Genomic DNA, 20589 nt, shown 5'->3' with positions numbered 1-20589 from the left:
GCGAGAAATGGCTTTTAACTCATAATCATCTTCGGCAATGAGGGGTTTGCCGCTTTTGCTAATGGGTGTACCTATTATTTGTCTTCAGTGTATTGGATGGTTAAACCAATTTGGTTCCAGTGGTAAGACATGTAGGGGAAATGTAAGTAATAATCGGCTGTTGGGCTACAATCCTCTTCAGAGGTGAGGGGTTTGCAAATTTTGCTATTTGGTGTGCCTATTTATTTGTTTCCGGTGAACTTGATGTCTATCAGGGGAGAGGGACTTGTAAGTAGGAATCTCTTCACTTTGGGCTAGAAATTTATGAAAATTGGTGCACATTGTATTCGATCTCTTTATATCTTACATAATTAAGTGTTTACGCAACGGGTACAAACGATAACGTAGAACAATAAGGTAGTTTCGTAATAATTAGTGTCACCCACGGTATTTTAATGCTGAAAAGTTAGAGATAGCTTTATAATACCAACTAGATTATATAAGATATTGTTCCAAGTTTTCATCTGTCACGATGTCTGCGATTGAAAAGGACAAAGTTCAACTGGCTGAAAAGTCAATTTAGTCCCTTCTTTCGATATTATTTTTTAGTTGTTGTTTTTTCAACGCTGAGGAATAGCCTTTGGTCATGTGATAACTGATTGCGATCTTGTTTGAATATACCGTTTTAAAAACTTCGATAGGCTGACAACTTCATCATTTAGCCTATAGTGAAGAAACAAGCACAAACGAGAATGTAAAACAAAGAGATAGTTTCGAAATAATTAATATAATGTCATCTATGGTATTTTGATCCTTAGTTAGGGATAGCTTTATAACACCAACCAGATTATATAAGATATTTTTCCGAGTTTTCATCCGTCACGATGTCTACGATTGAAAAGGATAAAGTTCAACTGGCTGCAAAATCAATTTAGTCCCTTCTTTCGGTACTATTTTGTTGTTGCTTTTTTAACACTGAAGAATAGCCTTCGATCATGTGATTACTGATCGATAGTGAAGAAACAAAACCAAAGTGTTGCTCCCGCAATACTTTAATCGGCAAAGCTGGACAAAGGTTGCCGCAACACTTCGCGTTAACCCGGCAACGTAGGTCTAGTTTCTGTTCGTTTTGGGTTTCATTTATTTATTGTTGCTGATTTACGGTAGTTTTACGCTTAGTAGATTCTTTTGATGGGTCAACTATTATCAAAATTCTCTTTTTTAGAGTTTTGGTTACTTTTGGACCAAGTGTTCTATTACCTATATTTGCTACCAATCACTGTTTGTTAAGATTACTGTGACTAAGATAAGAAATGTTGCTAGTCACTGGTTTTGCTTTAATTCATGATTTAACCAGGTTACCTCTCTATCTCCATTAAAAGTTCAGTAAAACTCCACTATAATTTGATTATGCTGATGATTCGAGTATCCTAGATCAGGGCTTCTTAAACTATGGGTCGCGACCCCATTTGTGGTCGCGTAGCAAAATTATGGGGTCGCAAGTGATAAAAATACAATTTAACAAAAAAAAATTTTAACTTGTAAAATTATTTTTATATAAAAAAATAACAATCATCGTAGATAAAAATATCATAAGAACTTCGTGTTCGGAAAGACACTGTTTATACCAGCATTTCTATTCTGATCATTATAATATTTGTATAAATTTACTATGAATCAGAAGATATTATAGAAATTTATAAGAAATGTAGATTTATTTTTGTCAGTCTCTTAAAACCGAAATAATCCTGATAAATATTATCAACAAAATTTCTAAGTGTTATTTCGAAGAGACTATATAAACCTTTCATGTTATTTTCATTTAGTTATTGTATGATTGTGAACGAAGTGCATGTTATTCCAAATTAGTCAGTTTAACCCTTTTGCGACCGACGGGACCTTACAATTCCCGCATGTAAATATCCTTTGGGTGCTTCTTAATTGGTTGATAGCACCAGAATTGAACGATGTGCTTCAGGATGCTGCTGTTAAGGTCATACATTTTATTAAGAGCCATGCCCTCAACAGTCACTTATTTTCAAATCTCTCTAAGAATACGGATTCCAAATACACAACTTTGTTATTACATGCAGAAGTAAGATGGTTGTCAAGAGGTCAAAGTTTAACAAGATTATTGTTATTAAAGGACGAGATCAAAATATTTCTAACTGAACAAAAATGTGAATTTGCTGCTTTTTTTCAAAATGACTTGTCGCTATCCAAGCTGTGTCATTTGTCAAATATTTTTGCGAAGTTAAACGATCTTAACTTGTCTCTTCAAGGAAAAAATTTCGATATATTTAGTTCAAACGATTAAATTGAAAGTTCGAAAAAATTTCGAAAAAATTTTCGTTCGAAATATTTTCCAGTGTTGTCAATTTTGTAATTGAAAAAATTCATTGTAAAACTTTTATTGCAAAAACTGTTGTAGATTACTTAAAAGCTCTAGAAATACGGTTCCGGCTTAAGTGAGATTGATCATCTGCCACTTAAAGCTCAAGAGGAATTTGCTAAGTCTTCGTGTGACTGAAACTAAAACTACAATGCCAAAAAAAGCCCTTGACTGAATTCTGGATCGGAACTATAACTGATTTTCCAAAATCGCTGATATGGCGTTAAATGTACTTCTGTCGTTTAACACCACATATTTATGTGAAGTTACTTTCTCAGCTTTAACACACATTAAATCCCAATGTCGTTCAGCGATAAAAGATTTTGAAGAGATCTTACGTCCAGCAGTTTCAAACATTACACCGAGATTTGAATTGTTATGCAATAAAAAACAGGCACATCCATCTCATTAAGTTTTTAACGTAAACTTTAATATAATTTTTACCACGCAACTACTTGGATATATTCAAGAGAATTAAGACGGTCAGAATCCACATTTGTTTTTGAAACTATAATAAAAATATTTCTATTACCTTGTGTGCAAATTTCAATTTTAGATTTTTATATGTTTTAAAACGAATTCTAAATTTATATATTTTCATATGCATATGTATATTGTTACCTAATAATTATATCATCAAAAAATGTTAATTTATTTTTCTTTTATATTTGTTGGGGTCGTTAAGAAACTCGCAATGATAAATGGGGTCGGAAATTACAAAGGTTTAAGAAACCCTTTCCTAAATTAATATGATGACAAAATGAATAAATTTATAGAGGTTTTGAGAATTGAAAGCGGAAGAATAGGTTTGGAAATTAATTTTAGATAGAAAAAGTGGCTAACAATGAGAATATGGGAAGGTGAACCGAAAATGTCAAGGGGTGTGAAAATTGATCAAAAGGACAGATTCACTAACAGAGGTAGTATTTTACTAAAGCGCAGTGAATACAAAAGTAGAACAGCCAAGGTTGAAGAAATAGGAAAAAAAAGTCTGGAAAACAAGATAAGTATTTTCAAAGCTATAGTAATGACCATAATAAAGTATAGCTTATAAGCAAAGGCGCTTCAAAAGATGGAGGAAGAATTGCTAGGTAGCTCCTGAAAATATGACTGTGGATTGTTTTGGCTACTCAAATAACTGACCACAGTCTGACAACTCATATTAGTAAAAGTTGTGAAAAGTGCCATACAAAATATTAGTCAAGATTCTTGGCTTTTACTACAACAATTCACATCAGCAAGAAACAGCCAGAAGCCAACAGTGATACGCCACATCGACCTCCATCCCAATCTATTAAGAAAACCTCCTTAAGCCTTCCCAAAAAGCTGTATCTTCTATTAAATATTTTCATAAAATTCTTTTCCTGAAGAATAATTATTTTAAATAATCCTTATAAATATATAATAAATAATTCTAAGTAAATATTTTCCTAAAACTAAAATATTTTCCCAATATACTTGGAGACAACCTACTTTTCTTTTAGCCTAGATTGTTGGCCAGTAAGGACGATCTTGGAAATAAGTCCCATTGGCAGACCCAAGGGAACCCACCTGAAGTAGTGGTGGATTTGCGATTATGACCACATGCTATGGTTTAGGTTGGAACAAAAGTTATTTTTTTTGTAATTGGATTTTAATAGTTGATTTTGATAAGTTTTCAATAAATAAGACTGTTTCTTTTTTGCAAACAAGTTTGAAACAAAGTTTCAGTTACTTTGTGCAGTCTCTGTTAGATATTATTAATGACGCATACTGCATAAAAATATCTAATTAAATTTTGGTGTATCAACCGAATCAGTCTGTATTACCACAAAAGCCAACTGGGAGGCGAAAATCTTGTTTTCGTAATAACAAGGAGGCGAGATTTAAAATCCTAGCTTCTTTAGGCTGTCGAAACGATGTTTTAGGATCGTGCTGTTACAACAGGGCTGAATAGCAAATTATTGACTTCTTTTTACTGTCAAAATTTTTTTTTCGAGTTTTTCTATGATACTAAGGCGAAAAAAAAAGATATCATTACTTTTTTGGCTGTCTGTTTTGTTCTTTTGGGTTGGCGTTTTTGCGAAACCGGGTTGTCTTAACAACATTTTTGTTTTCTAGGGGATTTGTATAATTGACATTAAATGTGCGAGAAGTGCAAAAATTATTAACTTAAGTTTTGGATTTAGGTAAGCAAATGGTTGCCACTTTACTGCCTAATTCCATCGAATTAATGTTCTGTATTATTCGACATATCACCTCCTCTGTTCATCCTAAAACATTAAAATAAAGGCCAAATTCTTTAGAACTTTAATAAGGGTTTATATAATTATATACTTAAAACTAAGTATTTGAGTCAAAATGATCCTCCAAAGCTCGGAGCAATCATTTACGAAGAATAGATTTGCGAAAAATTGTGTATAAAAGAAGGCAGATAATTATGTGTTTATTTGTTTTTATTTAGCTGGTATGGATGGTTCTCTGAATTCTTAATTTTAATCAGTGGATTGGCATCGATTTTCTTCAAATAGTTACTAATAAAATTTTGATAAAAGTGGAAATTTACACAGCTTGGGTTAACCACGAAAGCGGAATACAACTACAATATTACTTCAGAATTTCTCACCTTGTGTGTTTTTGTATAGGGGTTGCATATATTTGGCCGTAAAAATGCCTAACCTGCTATATATACCGCTGAGGATTATTATATTTATTTTGATACATGTCATCCAATCATGTTTCTACGATTAGTAGTTTGTAAATCATAAGTTTTAAAGGACAATTCTCTTACCTACTGCTACATCTTAGTCAAACCCTTGAAACCACTGCTTGAAACACTGAAAATTTAAATCACCAACCTATACCTATCAAATAAAAAATAACAAAAACATAATTATTTGTCCTTTAAGAAGTATTTCGACTCATATACTTATTTTGAAGCACATACCTACATGCAACTTTATTAGAGTTCATGTTTTTCTGACGATTTTGGTCTTTATTCAAATATTTTACGATGAATATAAGAGGAAATACTAACGAAGAGTTCTAAGCCGACAGGATTCTAGCCTGAAGAGACTACTACAACTGCTATAACTACTACTAATAACTCGCCTGATGCCAACGAAGCTACACACGCTCCTCCTCCATCTTAATCTATTCAGAGCCTCCCTCTTTACCCCCTCCCAAGAAGTTTCCATTTTCTTTACATCTTTCTTTATGACATCCTCAAACCCCATAAGAGGACGGCATTCTTTCTGTTTAGCCCTTGACGGCTAGCCAAAAAGGACAATCTTTGGCAATCTGTCCTCCTTCATCTGCAGAACGTGTCCTAACCATAAAAACCTTTTTTTCATTATAGCCCTAGAAAGCGGGATTGTCCCACACTTTTCGTACAGCCCACAGTTTGAAATACGATCAGTGAGACGGGTACCCAGAATTGTCCGTAGGCAATTTCTCTGCAAAACACTCAGTAAATTTTCATCCGCTTTTCGGAGCACCCATGCTTCAGAGCTATATTTTAGAGCCATTGTCATCACAGTACCTTCGAACATTCTAATCTTGGTTTGCAGACTTATCTTCCTATTCTTCCAAACTTTTTTAATTGTGAAAGAACATCTTGAGCCCTAGCTATTCTACTTTTAGAATCTTCACTACTCCCACCGTCTTTACTAATAATACTACCAAAGTATGTGAAGCTGCCCACCTGATCAATCTTTTCGTTACTTAACTTCACCTTTTCATCTTCACTTATTCCTAGCCTTAGTGACTTAGTCTCCTTAGCATTAATTTCCAAACCTATTCTAGCACCCGAAACTCGCAAAACCTCTAAAAGCTCATTCATTTTGCTCACACTTTCATCTAGGATGCTTAGATTATCAGCATCATCTAAGTCCAGAAGTGTTTTTCCTCTCCATTTGATTCTGTGGTCTCCCATTGCCTTTCCTGTGCTCTTTAAGACAAAGTCTATCCAAATGATCCATCTAAATGGCGATAGAACACAACCCTGCTTAACTCCTGTTTTAGTACAAAACCAGCTGCTAACCTCATTTCCTACCTAAACTGCAGCCGTATTATTCTCGTACATATCACTACTCACTTTAATGTATTTTTCTGGTATACCAAATAAGGATGAAGCCTTTGCTAAAACTCCTCTACCAACAGAATCAAATGCTTACTCATAATCTATAAAATGGATAAACCAAATTTGTTCGACACATTATCTACCTTTCTAAAACCACACCGTTCTTCTCTTAAAACTTTTCCAAACCATCTCTCAGTCTATAAAATATCATATTACCAAGCAATTTTCTAACTAAAGAGACCAGACTACCACCCCAACACCTTCAAACCGCTCCTCCCTCTAGTCCTATAACCCACTGAAATCCTCCTTTCCAAAAAAAACAAAAAAAAAAGGAAAAAAATAATTCCTCAGTAAATACTCTTTTAATCTTTTTCAAACTGACGGAGGTGCTCAACCGCCCTAACACTAACAGGAAGCGAATTCCATACAGAAGGGTCAAGATCCTTCAAAGTAAATTCAGACTCTACACTATTTTTAATATCCACAACCAAGTTATCACATCTTCTTGTATCTTGCTTATGAACAGAGTTTCTGAAATGGTATAAATTATTAAAAGTTTCCGGGACTAGATTAGGCACATAATAAAAAAAAAGTATCGTAACTCGATTGCTCCCTATCTGTCCATCATTCAGCAGCCTTAGAGGCTTAAAGCATGCACTGGTGTCTTTAATTTTTTTATGTACTTTCCAATTATTCTTTCTGCTTTATTTTGTAGAATTTGCACACGCTTGTAATTAACACAAAAATTGCTGCTTCAAACTAAACATTCGCATAATATATACGCGTAGATTATTTCAAAATATATCGTGTGAAGAGAATGTCCCGGAAGAATATGCATCAGTGTTCTGAGAACACCGACCCCACGCACAATTTTGGCAGAAATAATGTCACTATGATGCTTCCACGAAAGATCAGAATCAATATGGAAGCCAAGGTACCGTTATGATTTAAATTGTACAACAGGTTTTTCAAACAGTTCGTAGTAACGAATTGTAGTGAGGAGCGATCCGGCTCCATAGTAAACGAAACCTTAAAAAATGGAATTTTGATTCTAATATATACATTAAAAGGATTGGATTTTTATGTTGGTTTTAAATATATAAGTTTCATCAAATTTAGTCACACTTATCAAAAGTTACGAGCCTGAGAAAATTTGCCTTTTCTGAAAAATAGGGGGAAACACCCCAAAAAATCAAAGAATCTTAACGAAAGTCGCACCATCGCATTCAGCGTATCACAAAACCTTACTGTAGAATTTTCAAGCTCTTATCTACAAAAATGTGGAATTTCGTATTTTTTCCCAGAAGACCGATCACGGGTGCGTGTTTATCTGTTTGTTTTTTTGGTTTTTCCCTCAGGGGTTATTTTATCGACCCATTGATCCTATAATGTTGCAGGAGGGCTCATTCTAGCTGAAATTGATAGTTCTAGTACCCTTTTTAAGTGACCAAAAATATTGAAGGACACCTAGACCCCCTCCCTCGCTCATTTTTTCCCAAAGTCAACGGGTCAGAATTATGAGATAGCCATTTTGTTCAGTATAGTCGAAAAACTTGACGACTTACTACCTCACAGTCTCCGGGGGAGGGGCTACAATTTAAAAACTTTAACCTGTGTTTACATACAGTAATGGTTATTGGGAAGTGTACAGACGTTTTTAGGGGAATTTTTTCTTGGATAGGGAGGGGGTTACATGGGAGGATCTTTTCATGGTGGAATTTGTCATGGGAAAAGGTAATTTCCATGAAGGGGGTGCAAGATTTTCTAATACTATTTTGAAAAAAAAGCAATGAAACGATAAATATGAAAAGTTTTTTCAACCGAAATCAAGGAGCTGCATTAAAACCAAACAAACGGAAATCATTAGGCATATGAGGGGTTCATCTCGTCCTAAATACCTGCTCTTTACGCTAAAGTATTTTAGTAATTTGAACTATTTCTTCTACGGCCTTTGTGATTCGGGGGTCATTCTTAAAGAATTGGGACAAAATTTAAGCTTTAGTGTAACGAGCAAGGTATTAAAGAGGGGGAAAAGCCCCTCATATAAGTAATAAAAATATATGAATATAGAAGTTTGTTACGAAAGTTAATTCGAAAGTTACGTATATTTTTTATTAATAAAAACGTTGGTAAGAAATTAAAAGTTCTAGTTGCCTTTTTAAGTAACCAAAAGATTGAAGGGCAACAAAGTTTCTTCCCCACTCCTTTTTTCTCAAAATTGTCCGATCAAAACTAAGAAAAAGCCATTTAGCCCCAAAAAAATAATATGCAAATTTCGTTCTAAGTATTCATATGCAGAGAGCCAAAATCAAAACATGCATTAATTCAAAAACCTTCAGAAATTAAATAAAAAAAAACAAGTTTTTTTTTACTGAAAGTAAGGAGCGACATTAAAACTTACATTGAACAGAAATTACTCCGTATATGAAAGGGGCTGTTCCCTCCTCAACGTCCCGCTCTTTACACTAAAGGTTTTCACTGTTTTAAAAAGTAGAGTTAACCGAAAGAGTCAAACTTTGGCGTAAAGAGTGGGCATAAAGGCGTAAATTACCCCCTTTCATATACGGAGTACTTTCTGTTCATTTTAAGTTTTAATGTCGCTCCATACTTTCAGTTAAAAAAACTTATTTTTTTTTATTTAATCACACAATAGAACTCTACCCCTTACATCAACAGAATTTCCCGCTCTACAGAATGTCAGTAAAAGGTCTTCTTTACATTCACACAAAGTGCAAGAGAGATCTACCGCTAAATGACATATAGTTTCACATATAGAATTTGTTTTAACATAGATTTTGACTAATTGTTGGTGAGGATTTTTTTCGTAGAGATTGGCTGTCATTTTTTTTAATTAAACATGGTTTTAGGACAAAGCATTGGATATGCTACTTGTCTAACTTTCCTTATACCTTAGATCTCCTATACCAAAAGAGGTGCTTCGGGTATCCGAGATAAGTCCCCAGTAATCCCTGATCGCTGCGACTATCCAGACCACTTCCCATTTGGGTTGGATTGATTCATTTAGATTTGTAAAGTCAACCCGACAACTGCGTCTTAGATTGTTTTTGGGACGTTTTAATCTTCTGGTACCATGTAGCTGACACTGCCACTTTTATGAAAGCCTTTAAAATAGTTGCCTAGCTTTGTTATTTATCTTGTTAATTGACGATTTTGATGTACAGGCAGATTAGACAGTGTTAACTTTTTTATTCATCAGATACTTTCCATTGCTTGCGATCATTTATGATCTAGTTCCAATTCGATATTAAGTAAACCTAACTCCTTTTCAGACAAAATTCTTAATTCATATTTGCCAAAAGTATCAACTGCATAGTATGGCTCACTATCTTGAAGGATTTGAAACAGAAGGCTATTTGGGTAAAGGAAGTTTCGGTGTTGTATTTGAAGCCAAAAGCAAATGTGATAAGGTCAGATATGCAGTGAAGCGCATATCTCTGTCACACAGGTTTGATACTTTAATTGACATTTCTCCTTTTCTTATCTTTTTTTGCCCTACGAACATTTCTGTAACAGAGAACCTACAAATTAAGCATAACTATATTTTCCACTCTTAAACTATTATAAGTGTATCCCAAAAGAAAATAATTTTTGCCAAAAATTTAAATCGAGGTCTATTCAAATATTTTGTTGTGCACGATAGGTTGTAACTTGTTTTTTTCCAATAAAAGATCTAAAGCTGGACAGGCCTACCATGAAAAAAGATAAACTGAGAAATATTAAGAAATATAGCGGACCTATGGTCTGTGGAAAGAAAAAAGATAACAGTCACGAGGGATAGTTTTATTGTAATTAAAACAAGTGTTTCAGCATTAAAAATAGAAATAATCTATAACTTAACCATTTAAAAGAGATAAGGATGAAATCTAAATTTGAAAACAATGAAGAAAATAACCCTTGATAAAAAATTTAACAAAAAAATTAAAATGAAACCAATTTACATACAAATATCACTCTATGATGCAGAGAGAGTAGATAATGTATAATCCTTATCTATGCCCTTATGAACACACAAAAACAAATAAATAAAATAATAAGAAAAGGAATTTGAAGTGCAATTATCTTATTTCGTAGTGAATTGGAGAAAGATAGCTTCATATGGTGTTTATTTTATTGCAAAACCGCATATGCTAGAAAAATAACTATAACTAATTAAATACAAACAAAAGTTTTTTTCAACTCAAACTTCGGAGCAGTATTGAAGGTTAAAAATAACAGAAATTAATACGTAGATGAGAGAGGTTGACCCCATTTCAACAACTCAATCTTCACGTTATTATTTTTTGGTATTTTTATCGAAATCTTCTTATTGTACTATTTAAACAACACTTGTGTTTCAGGAGTCGTTATTAAAGAATTGGGACAACGTTCAAACTTTATCATAAGGAGTGCGGTTTTGAGGAAGGGCGAACCCTTTTTCATATACGTTATTATTTCTGTTCACTTTAAGTTTTAATGTTTCCTCTTATTTTCAGTTGATTTTTTTTTTTTGTTTTTATATAATGCCAAAAATCTGGGTCCCCCTCCTTAGTAAAAAAAAACCTTACGGAAACATCCCTTAGACAGTTCAATCCCAAGGAATATTCACCCTGGACAACTACCGCTAACATATCCACACGTAAAATTTAATCGACAAAGAGAAAGTAAGAAAAAAAATCATATAGGAATTCTCGCAAACTCCCTTTCTGTAAAATTTTCCCTGAAAAGTTGAACTCCAGGAAATTTTCTTCTCAATAGTGCGATTTTTGTGAGACTATTTGACTATTCGGGGGTATTTTCCCCTGTTTTGAAAATCAGAAAATTTTTATCAGGCTCGAAGCCTTTGATTGAAAAACCTAAACTTAATGTTTCTTTTATATTTGGAACTAGCATAATAAGTTAATTCTTTTAATATTCCTATCTATATAAAAAATTCTGTTTTATAGACTTTCGGTTACTATTGTGTCACTTTTTATATGTAGTTCATTACCACAAACTGTTTGAAAATTCTTGCAGGCTTAGCACCTTCCCTCTTAAATATTTAATTACATTTTATTTTCGATTCTAATGCGGTTTTGATATAACAATACAAGATTATGTTTGAGACTATTCAGAATAAAATGTTTTAACTTTATTGCAAAAAAAGCAAATACAAAGTAAGCATCGGCACTGTTCTGATTTTTTTTTCTTTTTTTTTTGACGAACAATAAAAAAAAAATAGGGCTTGAATTAAACGGAAAAAGTTGACAAAAACCAGGAGACCTGTTTCAGCTGCTATTCTGTTTTTTGGTTAAAACGGAAAAAAGTTGTTTTTCAACCCTTTAAGCTTAAAGATAGAAAATATTAGGTGATAATGCTAGGCTTATGCATGTCTCCTCTAGCTTCTTGGATATGCATAATAATCATTAAAGACTTTTCGATTATAAAACATTTTGTCAACTAACTATGCAATGTGCTCAAAATCATTAGTTTTTAACTATAAACCTTAGGTGCTGCGGAAGAGCGTGTTGTCTCCTTCCCCAACAGACCATTCTTTGTCCCTTTCCCATCCTGATGTTCCAATGCCATTTTAAATTAAAGTATGAAAAAAAAAAATACAAAAGAAAAAGGAATATATTAAATAAATAGTCGTCCCAAATCAAATATTTGTGTTGCATCGTACGTTAATCAAGAACTAATAAATCAAATTAAATCACCATTTAAAATCACAAATTAAATCACGTTTAAGGTACTAATCGTACCTTCAATCAAATACTAACAAATATTGCTAAATCAAATGTTTTTGTTGCATCGTACCTTAAAACAGCTTTTTAAGATTACAGTTAACTAATTACACAAAAAAGTTAGCCAAGGAAATATAAATGATAACTGTAACCGAAAATTACAAAAATCAAATAATTTTACAAGCGTATCAATTCCATTAAGCAAAATCAATAAATAAATAAGAACCAAAACAATCAAAAATAAAAATAAAAAGGAAGTCCAAATTAAAACAAGATAATGTTTAGTAAGACTGACATTCCCTCCGCAGCATTTTACAGACCAGTATATAGATTTTACTTTAAAGAAAAAAAAATCCTTACACTATAGTTTAATTGTACCGACGGTAATTGTTAATGGCAATCCACCTGACCCAACCTTGGCTGTGAAATCTCTTTCTCAGAAACTAGCACCCTGTATGGATGCACATTAAACCTCTGCTTATTAGCTGCACACTCTCAAACAACTATATCCAGAATTCGTAACTTGCTTATTTTATAGACTCGAACTACCAAAGGGTAACCTAGGATGGTTACAATGGGACAAAGATTCTGCTGAGTGTAGAACGAGGAAAATCTATGTTATCTCTTGATTGTATTCACTGTCTTTCAATAACCAATAACTGTTAATGAATAAATTTATTTTTCTCGAAAAAAAACCGCAAATTTTCTATTCGAACACTAGCACTTACATTTCTGAGAACATTTCAAGAGCACAAATTACGTCATTTCTGGGACAGGAGATGGTCAAATTGTTTTCTTATCTACGACACACAAAAAAAAACAAAATTCGTAAAATAAAGCAGCACAGCGTAATCTGCTGTTGGAAATTAAAGAGACATTACAAAATTACAGAAAATTCCAATAGATGTTGTAATGGTCGCTGGAACTTAGTTTGAGATTAAATAAGTAATGTGATACTTTAGCATCTGTAAAGAGTAGAAGGATGAATTAATATACTATACTAGCTGTTAGGGTGGCGCTTCGCGCCACCCCAACACCTAGTTGGTGGGGGCGCTTCGCGCCCCACGCCCGTAAGTCGTTACGCGCCATATTAGTTACGCACCATTGTTGTTGTGTCTCTGTGTCCCACCTGTGATATATATATATATATATATATATATATATATATATATATATATATATATATATATATATATATATATATATATATGTTTTTAACTACGTAAAACTTGCGAATATACAACATTCTTCGCTTTCCCATTGTCTGTGCATATAAATACATTGTCAGGTTTACCGACTCTTGAACATGCAACATATAATTGTCCATGGGAAAAACAATCCGTATTCAGATCTATACCTCATTATTCTAATGATTGCCCTTGAGCTTTGTTGATGGTGATTGCTAATCGAACATTCCCTGTGTCCCAGTCGTCATTTATATATCCCCCCCTGTGCCCCCCGGCATCCCCGTTGTAGTTGTGTCCCTGTGTCCCGGTCGTCATTTATATTCCCTGTGTTTCGGTCGTTATTTGTGTCCCGGTGTCCCAGTCTGTAATTTCTCTGTGAGTTTCCCGGTCGTCATTTATTTTCCCTGTGTCCCGGTGTCCCGGTCGTCATTTGTGTCCCGGTCTGTAATTTCGTCAGTCGACAAACATGACGTCAGTCGACAAACAACTTCATGACGACATACAGCTGAATCCTTTTAATGACGTCAGTCGACAAACATGACATCAGTCGACACACAAACATGACGTGAGTCGACAGACACACAAACAAACAACTTATTTATATATATATATATATATATATATATATATATATATATATATATATATATATATATATATATATAAATATAGATATAAAATGGCTTTAAATACAGAAAAATGGCCTGAAAAATGGCTTTAAATACAGTCATTTATTCATTCATTCATTCAATAGCTGTGATATGGTCTGGAAGCAAAATTGCCGGTCTTTCTGCCCATATATTTGTTTTCTTAAAGAATTTAATAAGAATGTGGTTTGATAAATGATGTATAGATAAACAAACACCAATAAATCGAAGCAATCTGATCCGACCCAAAGTAATGGGTAAAACTGATTAAACAAAAGAAAATGCTATTTAATACCCATTTGATGGTTTATATAGGATTTCTCCCAACATCAATTCTGGGTTCTTTCGTCAATATCGTATCCTACAAGTGTTTTTTGGATTTTTTTTCTTCTATATGATCTATATTATCCATTTTTTCTTATTTCAAAATTAGTTTCAATAAACTATTTTAATTTTATTCATATATTTGATGTTGTTGATCCTACTTATCACATTTATTCCAGAATATCACTACTTATCACGGAACCTTTGATAAATTAAGGGTTTAATTATAACTTGTATGTTGTATTTTTCCTCTGATGCATAAAACAATAATCTCCAAATGTTTAGCTATATGTCTATTACCTTGTTCATTTTAATCTTTATATATATAGACTTAATGACGATAGAAAGAAAGCTTTGCGGGAAGCAGAAACCTTGGCGACCTTGGATCATCCGAACATAGTTCGTTATTATACTTCGTGGTTGGAAACCCATCCGGTGGGATTTTATGAGGATCATGATGCAAAATGGTAAGGTGGAGTACTATTGTTTAACGTTATGTTACTTTTGGTATACTCTGAATATTATGGTAAATATAAAAATAAAATGATTATATTAAAGGGAAAGAGATTTTTTTTATAGAGTTAATTTTTCTAAATATTTTCCTAACATTCTTCTAGCAAAAATTTTGTTAAGGAAACATGACTTATGGAAGCTAAAATATTCTAAGGACCAGAAATTAATGTGAACTAAACTTTAAAATCAATAGAATCGAGTAAAGGTTAGTAATGTCAATAGATCATTTTGTGTAAGTTTTTTTTTAATAGAAATGAATAAAGAATAAAAAGTGAATCTCATAAATATAAAAACATATTTTGTATTCCAATTTATGCTCAAATAACGTTCGCATTTATAGATGTCGATTCGGATTCAATATGGCAGACCTCACTGGTCTGAAGTTCAGATGTCTCACTTAGTGAAGGTTAAAGGCCAGATTTGACCAATGGTGGTTTCAAGCTTTCGAGTTTTATATTAGGACATTCAAATTTAAAAGTATGCAGCGAAGTGAGGTTTCAAGATTTTAAGGATAAAATATGTCCATAGGGTGTCTTTCTTGGTATTAAAAGGCTGTCTAATCCTTAACCTGTTTGTGTAGATTGAGGCAGATATTAGTAAAAAAAAACGTAAAAAAACAATTTGGTTTTAAACTTTTTGCTACTATGGGCTATGATTATGTAAAATTGCAAATATTGATTATGAGCAATCCTTTGTTCAATAATCCTCTTAAGAAAAGACCTGAAGAGATAGCGGAGGACCTACGATTGTCCCTCGAAACTGTTGCTCTGAATGTAAATTCTTGGTTTCATGGTAATTGACTAATACCTAGCCTAGAGAAGTCAGAATTTGTTGTTTTTGGAAGAAGTTCAAAGTCAGTGTTGTGTGTGTAATTTCAAGCTATAAATAGTGGAATTTCCTCCATAAAAAGAGTTGATATATTCAGATATTTAGATATTTAAATAGATTCAACTTTGTCGTTTCTATCACATATTAGTAAACTCGTGGCAACAGTGTCCAGGAATTTCGGTTGTTTGTATCGATTAAAGTTTTTTCTGTCATACCAGATCTTGAGAATTTTTTTTATTTTTCATTAATTGAATGTTCCTTTCAATATTGCCCTAGTATCTGGATATTTACTTTTCTGTCACTTTTACGACGACTCTAAATGGTTCAAAATAAATCAATATGAATCAAGGACTGTTTTTTAACCCACCCTAGGAAGAGAGGATGATTATCTGAAACTAAAACATATTTTTTATTTCAGGGCATTCTTGATTTGCAACAAATTTTTCACCTTAATTTGGGCATATAATTTTGAAACATCAAACGTAGTTATATTTTTTTCAAAGCATGAAACTTTTAGTTAAAAATAAACTTGTTTCAAAAGCTAGGAATAAGTACCTTTCCACTTTTGTTAAAATTAAATAAAAAACTAGTTTTTTTAAACTGAAAGGAAGGAGTGACATTAAAACTTAAAAGGAAAAGAAATTACTCCGTATATGAAGTGGGTTGTCCCCTCCGCAATCCTTCGCTCTTTACGCTAAAGTTTTTAATTGTTTTAAAACGTAGAATTGTGGCAAAGAGTAAAACTTTAGCGTAAAGAGCGAGGGATTGCGGAGGGGACAACCCCTCCGGGGTTGTCCCCTAAACCCCGAAACAAGTTATATATATATATATATATATATATATATATATATATATATATATATATATATATATATATATATATATATATATATATATATATATATATATATATATATATATATATATATATATATATAAAGAAATAAAAAGAAATAGTTCTTTCGTTTGAAGTAGCAAGAATCAAATGCAATATTGATTTATTTAAAGTTGGTTTTGTAGATCCCCTCCCGATCTCTGTGAGCCAATTTTTACTTTTTTTCTCTCTATTTCTTTCTGTCTTCCTTCCTTTGTTCTCCATGAGACTTATTGACGCGTAATTTCTTTTTCTTTTCTTATAAAAAGGGTCTTACGAGCCCTTAGTCCCCTTAGTACAAATTTTGTGGATAGCTTTTTTAGATGATAGAGTCAAGTAAAGTCAATGGACTAACAATCCATTTCTAAATATAACCAATTAGTTCTCCTTTGTAAGAAACACTATATGCAACCCAACCATTTATAAGCCGAATTGAGTCAATAAGAGACCCAAGGATCATATAAACCCCAAGACATATAGACCATAAGCGAAAATGGACTAACTATGAGGCTTGACACAATATATTCTTTTCAACTTACTTTTAACAAGCCATCGGTGCTAAGCCATCGGAACATTCTCTGAATTAGAGTTCCGCTCAGTAAGCCCTGAAAAAATGAAAGGGAAGGTGACCCTGGTTCAACTTCGAAATGGGATAGTAAATTAACTAGCGTTACAATTTTCATGAAGATCATGTTACTAAAATAATCACGAAAGACTAGATTATTTACACAATTCCAACATGGATAGGAACAATTATAACTTAGTATTCCCAAAACTGACATCATTTGCAACTTGTTGAAACATGCTGCAGTGTCATCCATATTGTGAATATACCCAGGAATATGACGCACAGTTTATTTCGAAGAGCCTGGATATGTTTAAAATTCACAGCAAAATTACTTGCCCAAGACATACAGACATACGAAATATATGGGTCAGAGGCGCCATTTGGGGGGGGGGGGATGGTCAGGGGTGGGTAAATGCCCACCCAAGATTTTTCAGGGGGCCCAAGCCTCCCCCACAAAGGGCCCTTTGCCGGCCATAATAACCCATCATGTCCAACATAATCCATTCTGTCCAATTGATTTGAAGTTACTGCAGGCCTATTAACCAAAGAGTGTAATTACTTGACGACCGTTGGGGTAATTACACTATTTGCAATTAATCATTGTAAACTTTGAAAGTAGATAAGATACATTATAAAATTCTCGAGTTCTGTCAAATGCCCATTTCCTAGATGATTACGTGACACAATGTGAGTGGGGAGCCAAGATGGAGTTCATGCCCAGCCAAAGATTTGGTCCAAATGGCGCCTCTGATATGGGTGCATTATACCAGGGTGTTAAAGCTATAAAACTCTCAGGGGCGGAAAATTCGTAAAACATTTAATCAATATAAGGCCAATTGTCACCTTTGCTGCAATTTACATCAATGTGGCTTTACCAAGTAAGATTACAATGAATGTAAAAAATATAACTGACGAATTTCCAGAGCTTGAGTGACAGACAAGGCCGAATCCAAGGGAGGGAGCTAGGTTGTTTGATCCCCCAAAAATCTATGTCTGACTTGTAAAATTGTAAAAATAAATAAATATAAACGAATATGTTTTGTAAGTTTTTTTACTTAGTCATCGCCACGTTAACCGATAGCAAATTCAAACTAGTAAAAGCGTAAGACTTCTCAAAACATTATTCACTATAAACAAAAAAGTTTCAGGTCATTTTACGACTCGTATAACTTCCATTTTTCTCAATACAAGACTATTTATCCGTTTGGGTTGGTGGTTGATGCACTGGGTTGAGAATCCTTTGTCTGAAGGGCATGGGTCCGATTCATCGTGAGCAAAATCCAAATTATCACCCAAAAGAACCAAATGTTCAAACTTAAAATCTCCCATACAAAAAAAAACCACATTTGTTTGGACGAAATCAGCCTTATCAATTCATCGAAACTTGTGAAAGACTCATTTAAGTAAACACAGGGTGACTGCACGTGTCAAATGTACTAAAACGAATTCCCCCCTCTTGTTTATTCTTCACAAACTTTAATGCTAAACTAACGTGTAACTTCGTTCCATTCAGTTTAGATTCTTCGGATGAACCTAAGCCTTCGTTCCGTTGAAATGTTACTTTGTGTTCTAGCTGCAAAGCTGTTGCCAAATACTGTATGTCATCGTTTGCAATTTTACATGTGTCACAGATACTAAAGAGATACAACCACCCCATGGATAAATGATGAAATTGTTGCTATTTGAATGTACGCCCATGTAAATTGACTCACGTAATAGTTTTTTTGCTAAGAATTTATTTCGTCTTTCATTTATTCCTAACAAATACAAAACTAACTTCATTTCATTCCAGGGTAGTTGATAATTATATGTAGGAATTCCTTTTTTTTCTGTGCCTCTTTGTAATCACTAGAATCACAACTTTCTTCATTTTAGGATGAAAAACCAGCAGTTTCAGTTGATTTAAGTAATTCTGGCTTAGCTTCAATTTTATCTTTCCTGTTTATCCCTTTCAGACTCAAGCAGGCTATTCAACACTTTTCTTCATTCCATTATAACTTTGCTTTGTCTTCTAACTACAAATTTTGCTGTGGAATATTATTGTTCGCACTTCAGTGTGATTTTTTCGCTTCTTGTTCAATGCTTCTTTTTTTGCTACTTATAGTAGTTTGTCATTTTATATATTTTAGCCTGCGTCATGAAAATCAAAAGCGATAAGAGAAATACCCTCCGGAAATAATTTATGCCCTTTAAATTTAGATAATTATGACGTTGCTAACAAGCTTTTTTTTTGAAAACACAAGGTTTTAGACGAATTTTTTTCAAAATCGTGACAAATCAAGATTATTTTTCAGGCCAGAAAATCCCAGGATGCCAATTTTAGGTAAAAAAAAATAAAAAATAAAATACGGAACCGTTTTCAAGAAAACATTTATGCATTAATAGATAGATAGACAGGCTAAATCAGCGGTCGTCGGCACGGCTACTTGGCAGGCTTATATAGATTGATTCTCATTGTCACTTGTCTTCTAACTATACACAATATGATTTTCTGTTTGATATCATGGCATCACCGTAGTTTCGATACAACCACTCTGGTAAAAATTAGAATTCTTTTTTTTAATTGTCCCCTACTTAGATCGTTCTCGTGGAAAGCAATGTCATTATCCCCGCTATAAGGTTTAATAAATATACATTCAATTTCTGGGGAAAAGTTAAAGACACAAATGTACACAACTATTAATAGTTTAATTAATTTAAAAAATAAATATAGTTCAGACAATAAGATATTTTATTTGCAATTTTTAGGGCTTACTTCTGTACATCATTATGTTTTTGTCGTTTATTTTTGGGTGTTAGTAGGATTTCTAAGCTACGCTGTCTTTTTACTTGAAAAAATGCCCGTACAATTTACCATAATTAAAAATAGGAGTATTGATATTGACACTAACAGATTCAAAAATTTGGCTTTGCGACACATGCATAGTTACGGCAAGTACGGTTGGACGTAAAAATTATTAACGCAGAATGGTTTATTTGAATTAAACTATCCTAAAGTTAAGCGTAAGTCGAAAAATGTAATCTTTGTTTCCTGATTTTCCCAGCAATCATATTCAGCTTAATTATGTTGCTACATAAGTCCGTAATATTAATACCGGTTCCATTACGCATCCCTCCTAAAATATCTAAGTTATACAAAAGTATAAATTTCGTATTTTATTTATTTTTAAGTCTTGGTGTGGTAAATCTACAATTTAAATTGAATCGAGGAATTCTAGAGTAGATTCAGTTCCTCAATTTTTCTATCTTTTACCGAACCGTAGCTTTTATACGATTTATATTCGTCTGGAAGTTGAACGACAATTGTTGCCTTTATCTAACTAATTGCTTTACTGATCAGACCGTAAATAATTCGCTCCCTCATTAAAGTGAAAGTTTGTGTGGACCCGGTTCAATAGTAGCCGAAACTCTAGAAAATGGAATTTTGTTATCAATAGCTACATCAAAAGAATCCTATTTTATTGCTGATTTTAGATAAGTTTCATCAAATTTAGTTT

At 33.1% G+C, this 20589-nt stretch overlaps 1 protein-coding gene and 1 long non-coding RNA gene across 11 annotated transcripts in view; one reads left to right on the top strand and one right to left on the bottom strand.

Annotated features, from left to right (window-relative positions):
* Positions 1-10456, bottom strand: part of LOC136036876 (uncharacterized) — an 89958-nt gene extending 79502 nt beyond the window's left edge. Inside the window, exon 1 of the long non-coding RNA XR_010619799.1 lies at positions 10395-10456. This is a non-coding gene — a long non-coding RNA (uncharacterized LOC136036876). The remainder of the gene's footprint in view (positions 1-10394) is intronic.
* Positions 1-20589, top strand: part of LOC136036875 (uncharacterized) — a 148529-nt gene that overhangs the window by 29958 nt on the left and 97982 nt on the right. For 7 of the 10 annotated variants that reach the window (XM_065719218.1, XM_065719214.1, XM_065719217.1 and 4 more), the window contains exons 2-3: positions 9722-9897; positions 14639-14776. In XM_065719218.1, the coding sequence (XP_065575290.1) occupies positions 9767-9897; positions 14639-14776 (269 nt within the window). In that variant the 5' untranslated portion in view covers positions 9722-9766. Of the gene's footprint in view, positions 1-4471; positions 4540-5344; positions 7366-9721; positions 9898-14638; positions 14777-20589 lie in introns of those variants that run through there. The other 3 variants (XM_065719216.1, XM_065719210.1, XM_065719208.1) reach the window with 3 other exon arrangements.

This window comes from Artemia franciscana, chromosome 16, assembly GCF_032884065.1.
Source record: "Artemia franciscana chromosome 16, ASM3288406v1, whole genome shotgun sequence".
Lineage (NCBI taxonomy): Eukaryota > Metazoa > Arthropoda > Branchiopoda > Anostraca > Artemiidae > Artemia > Artemia franciscana.
Note: the sequence above shows the minus strand (reverse complement) of the source record. Positions and strands in the feature narration are given on the sequence as shown.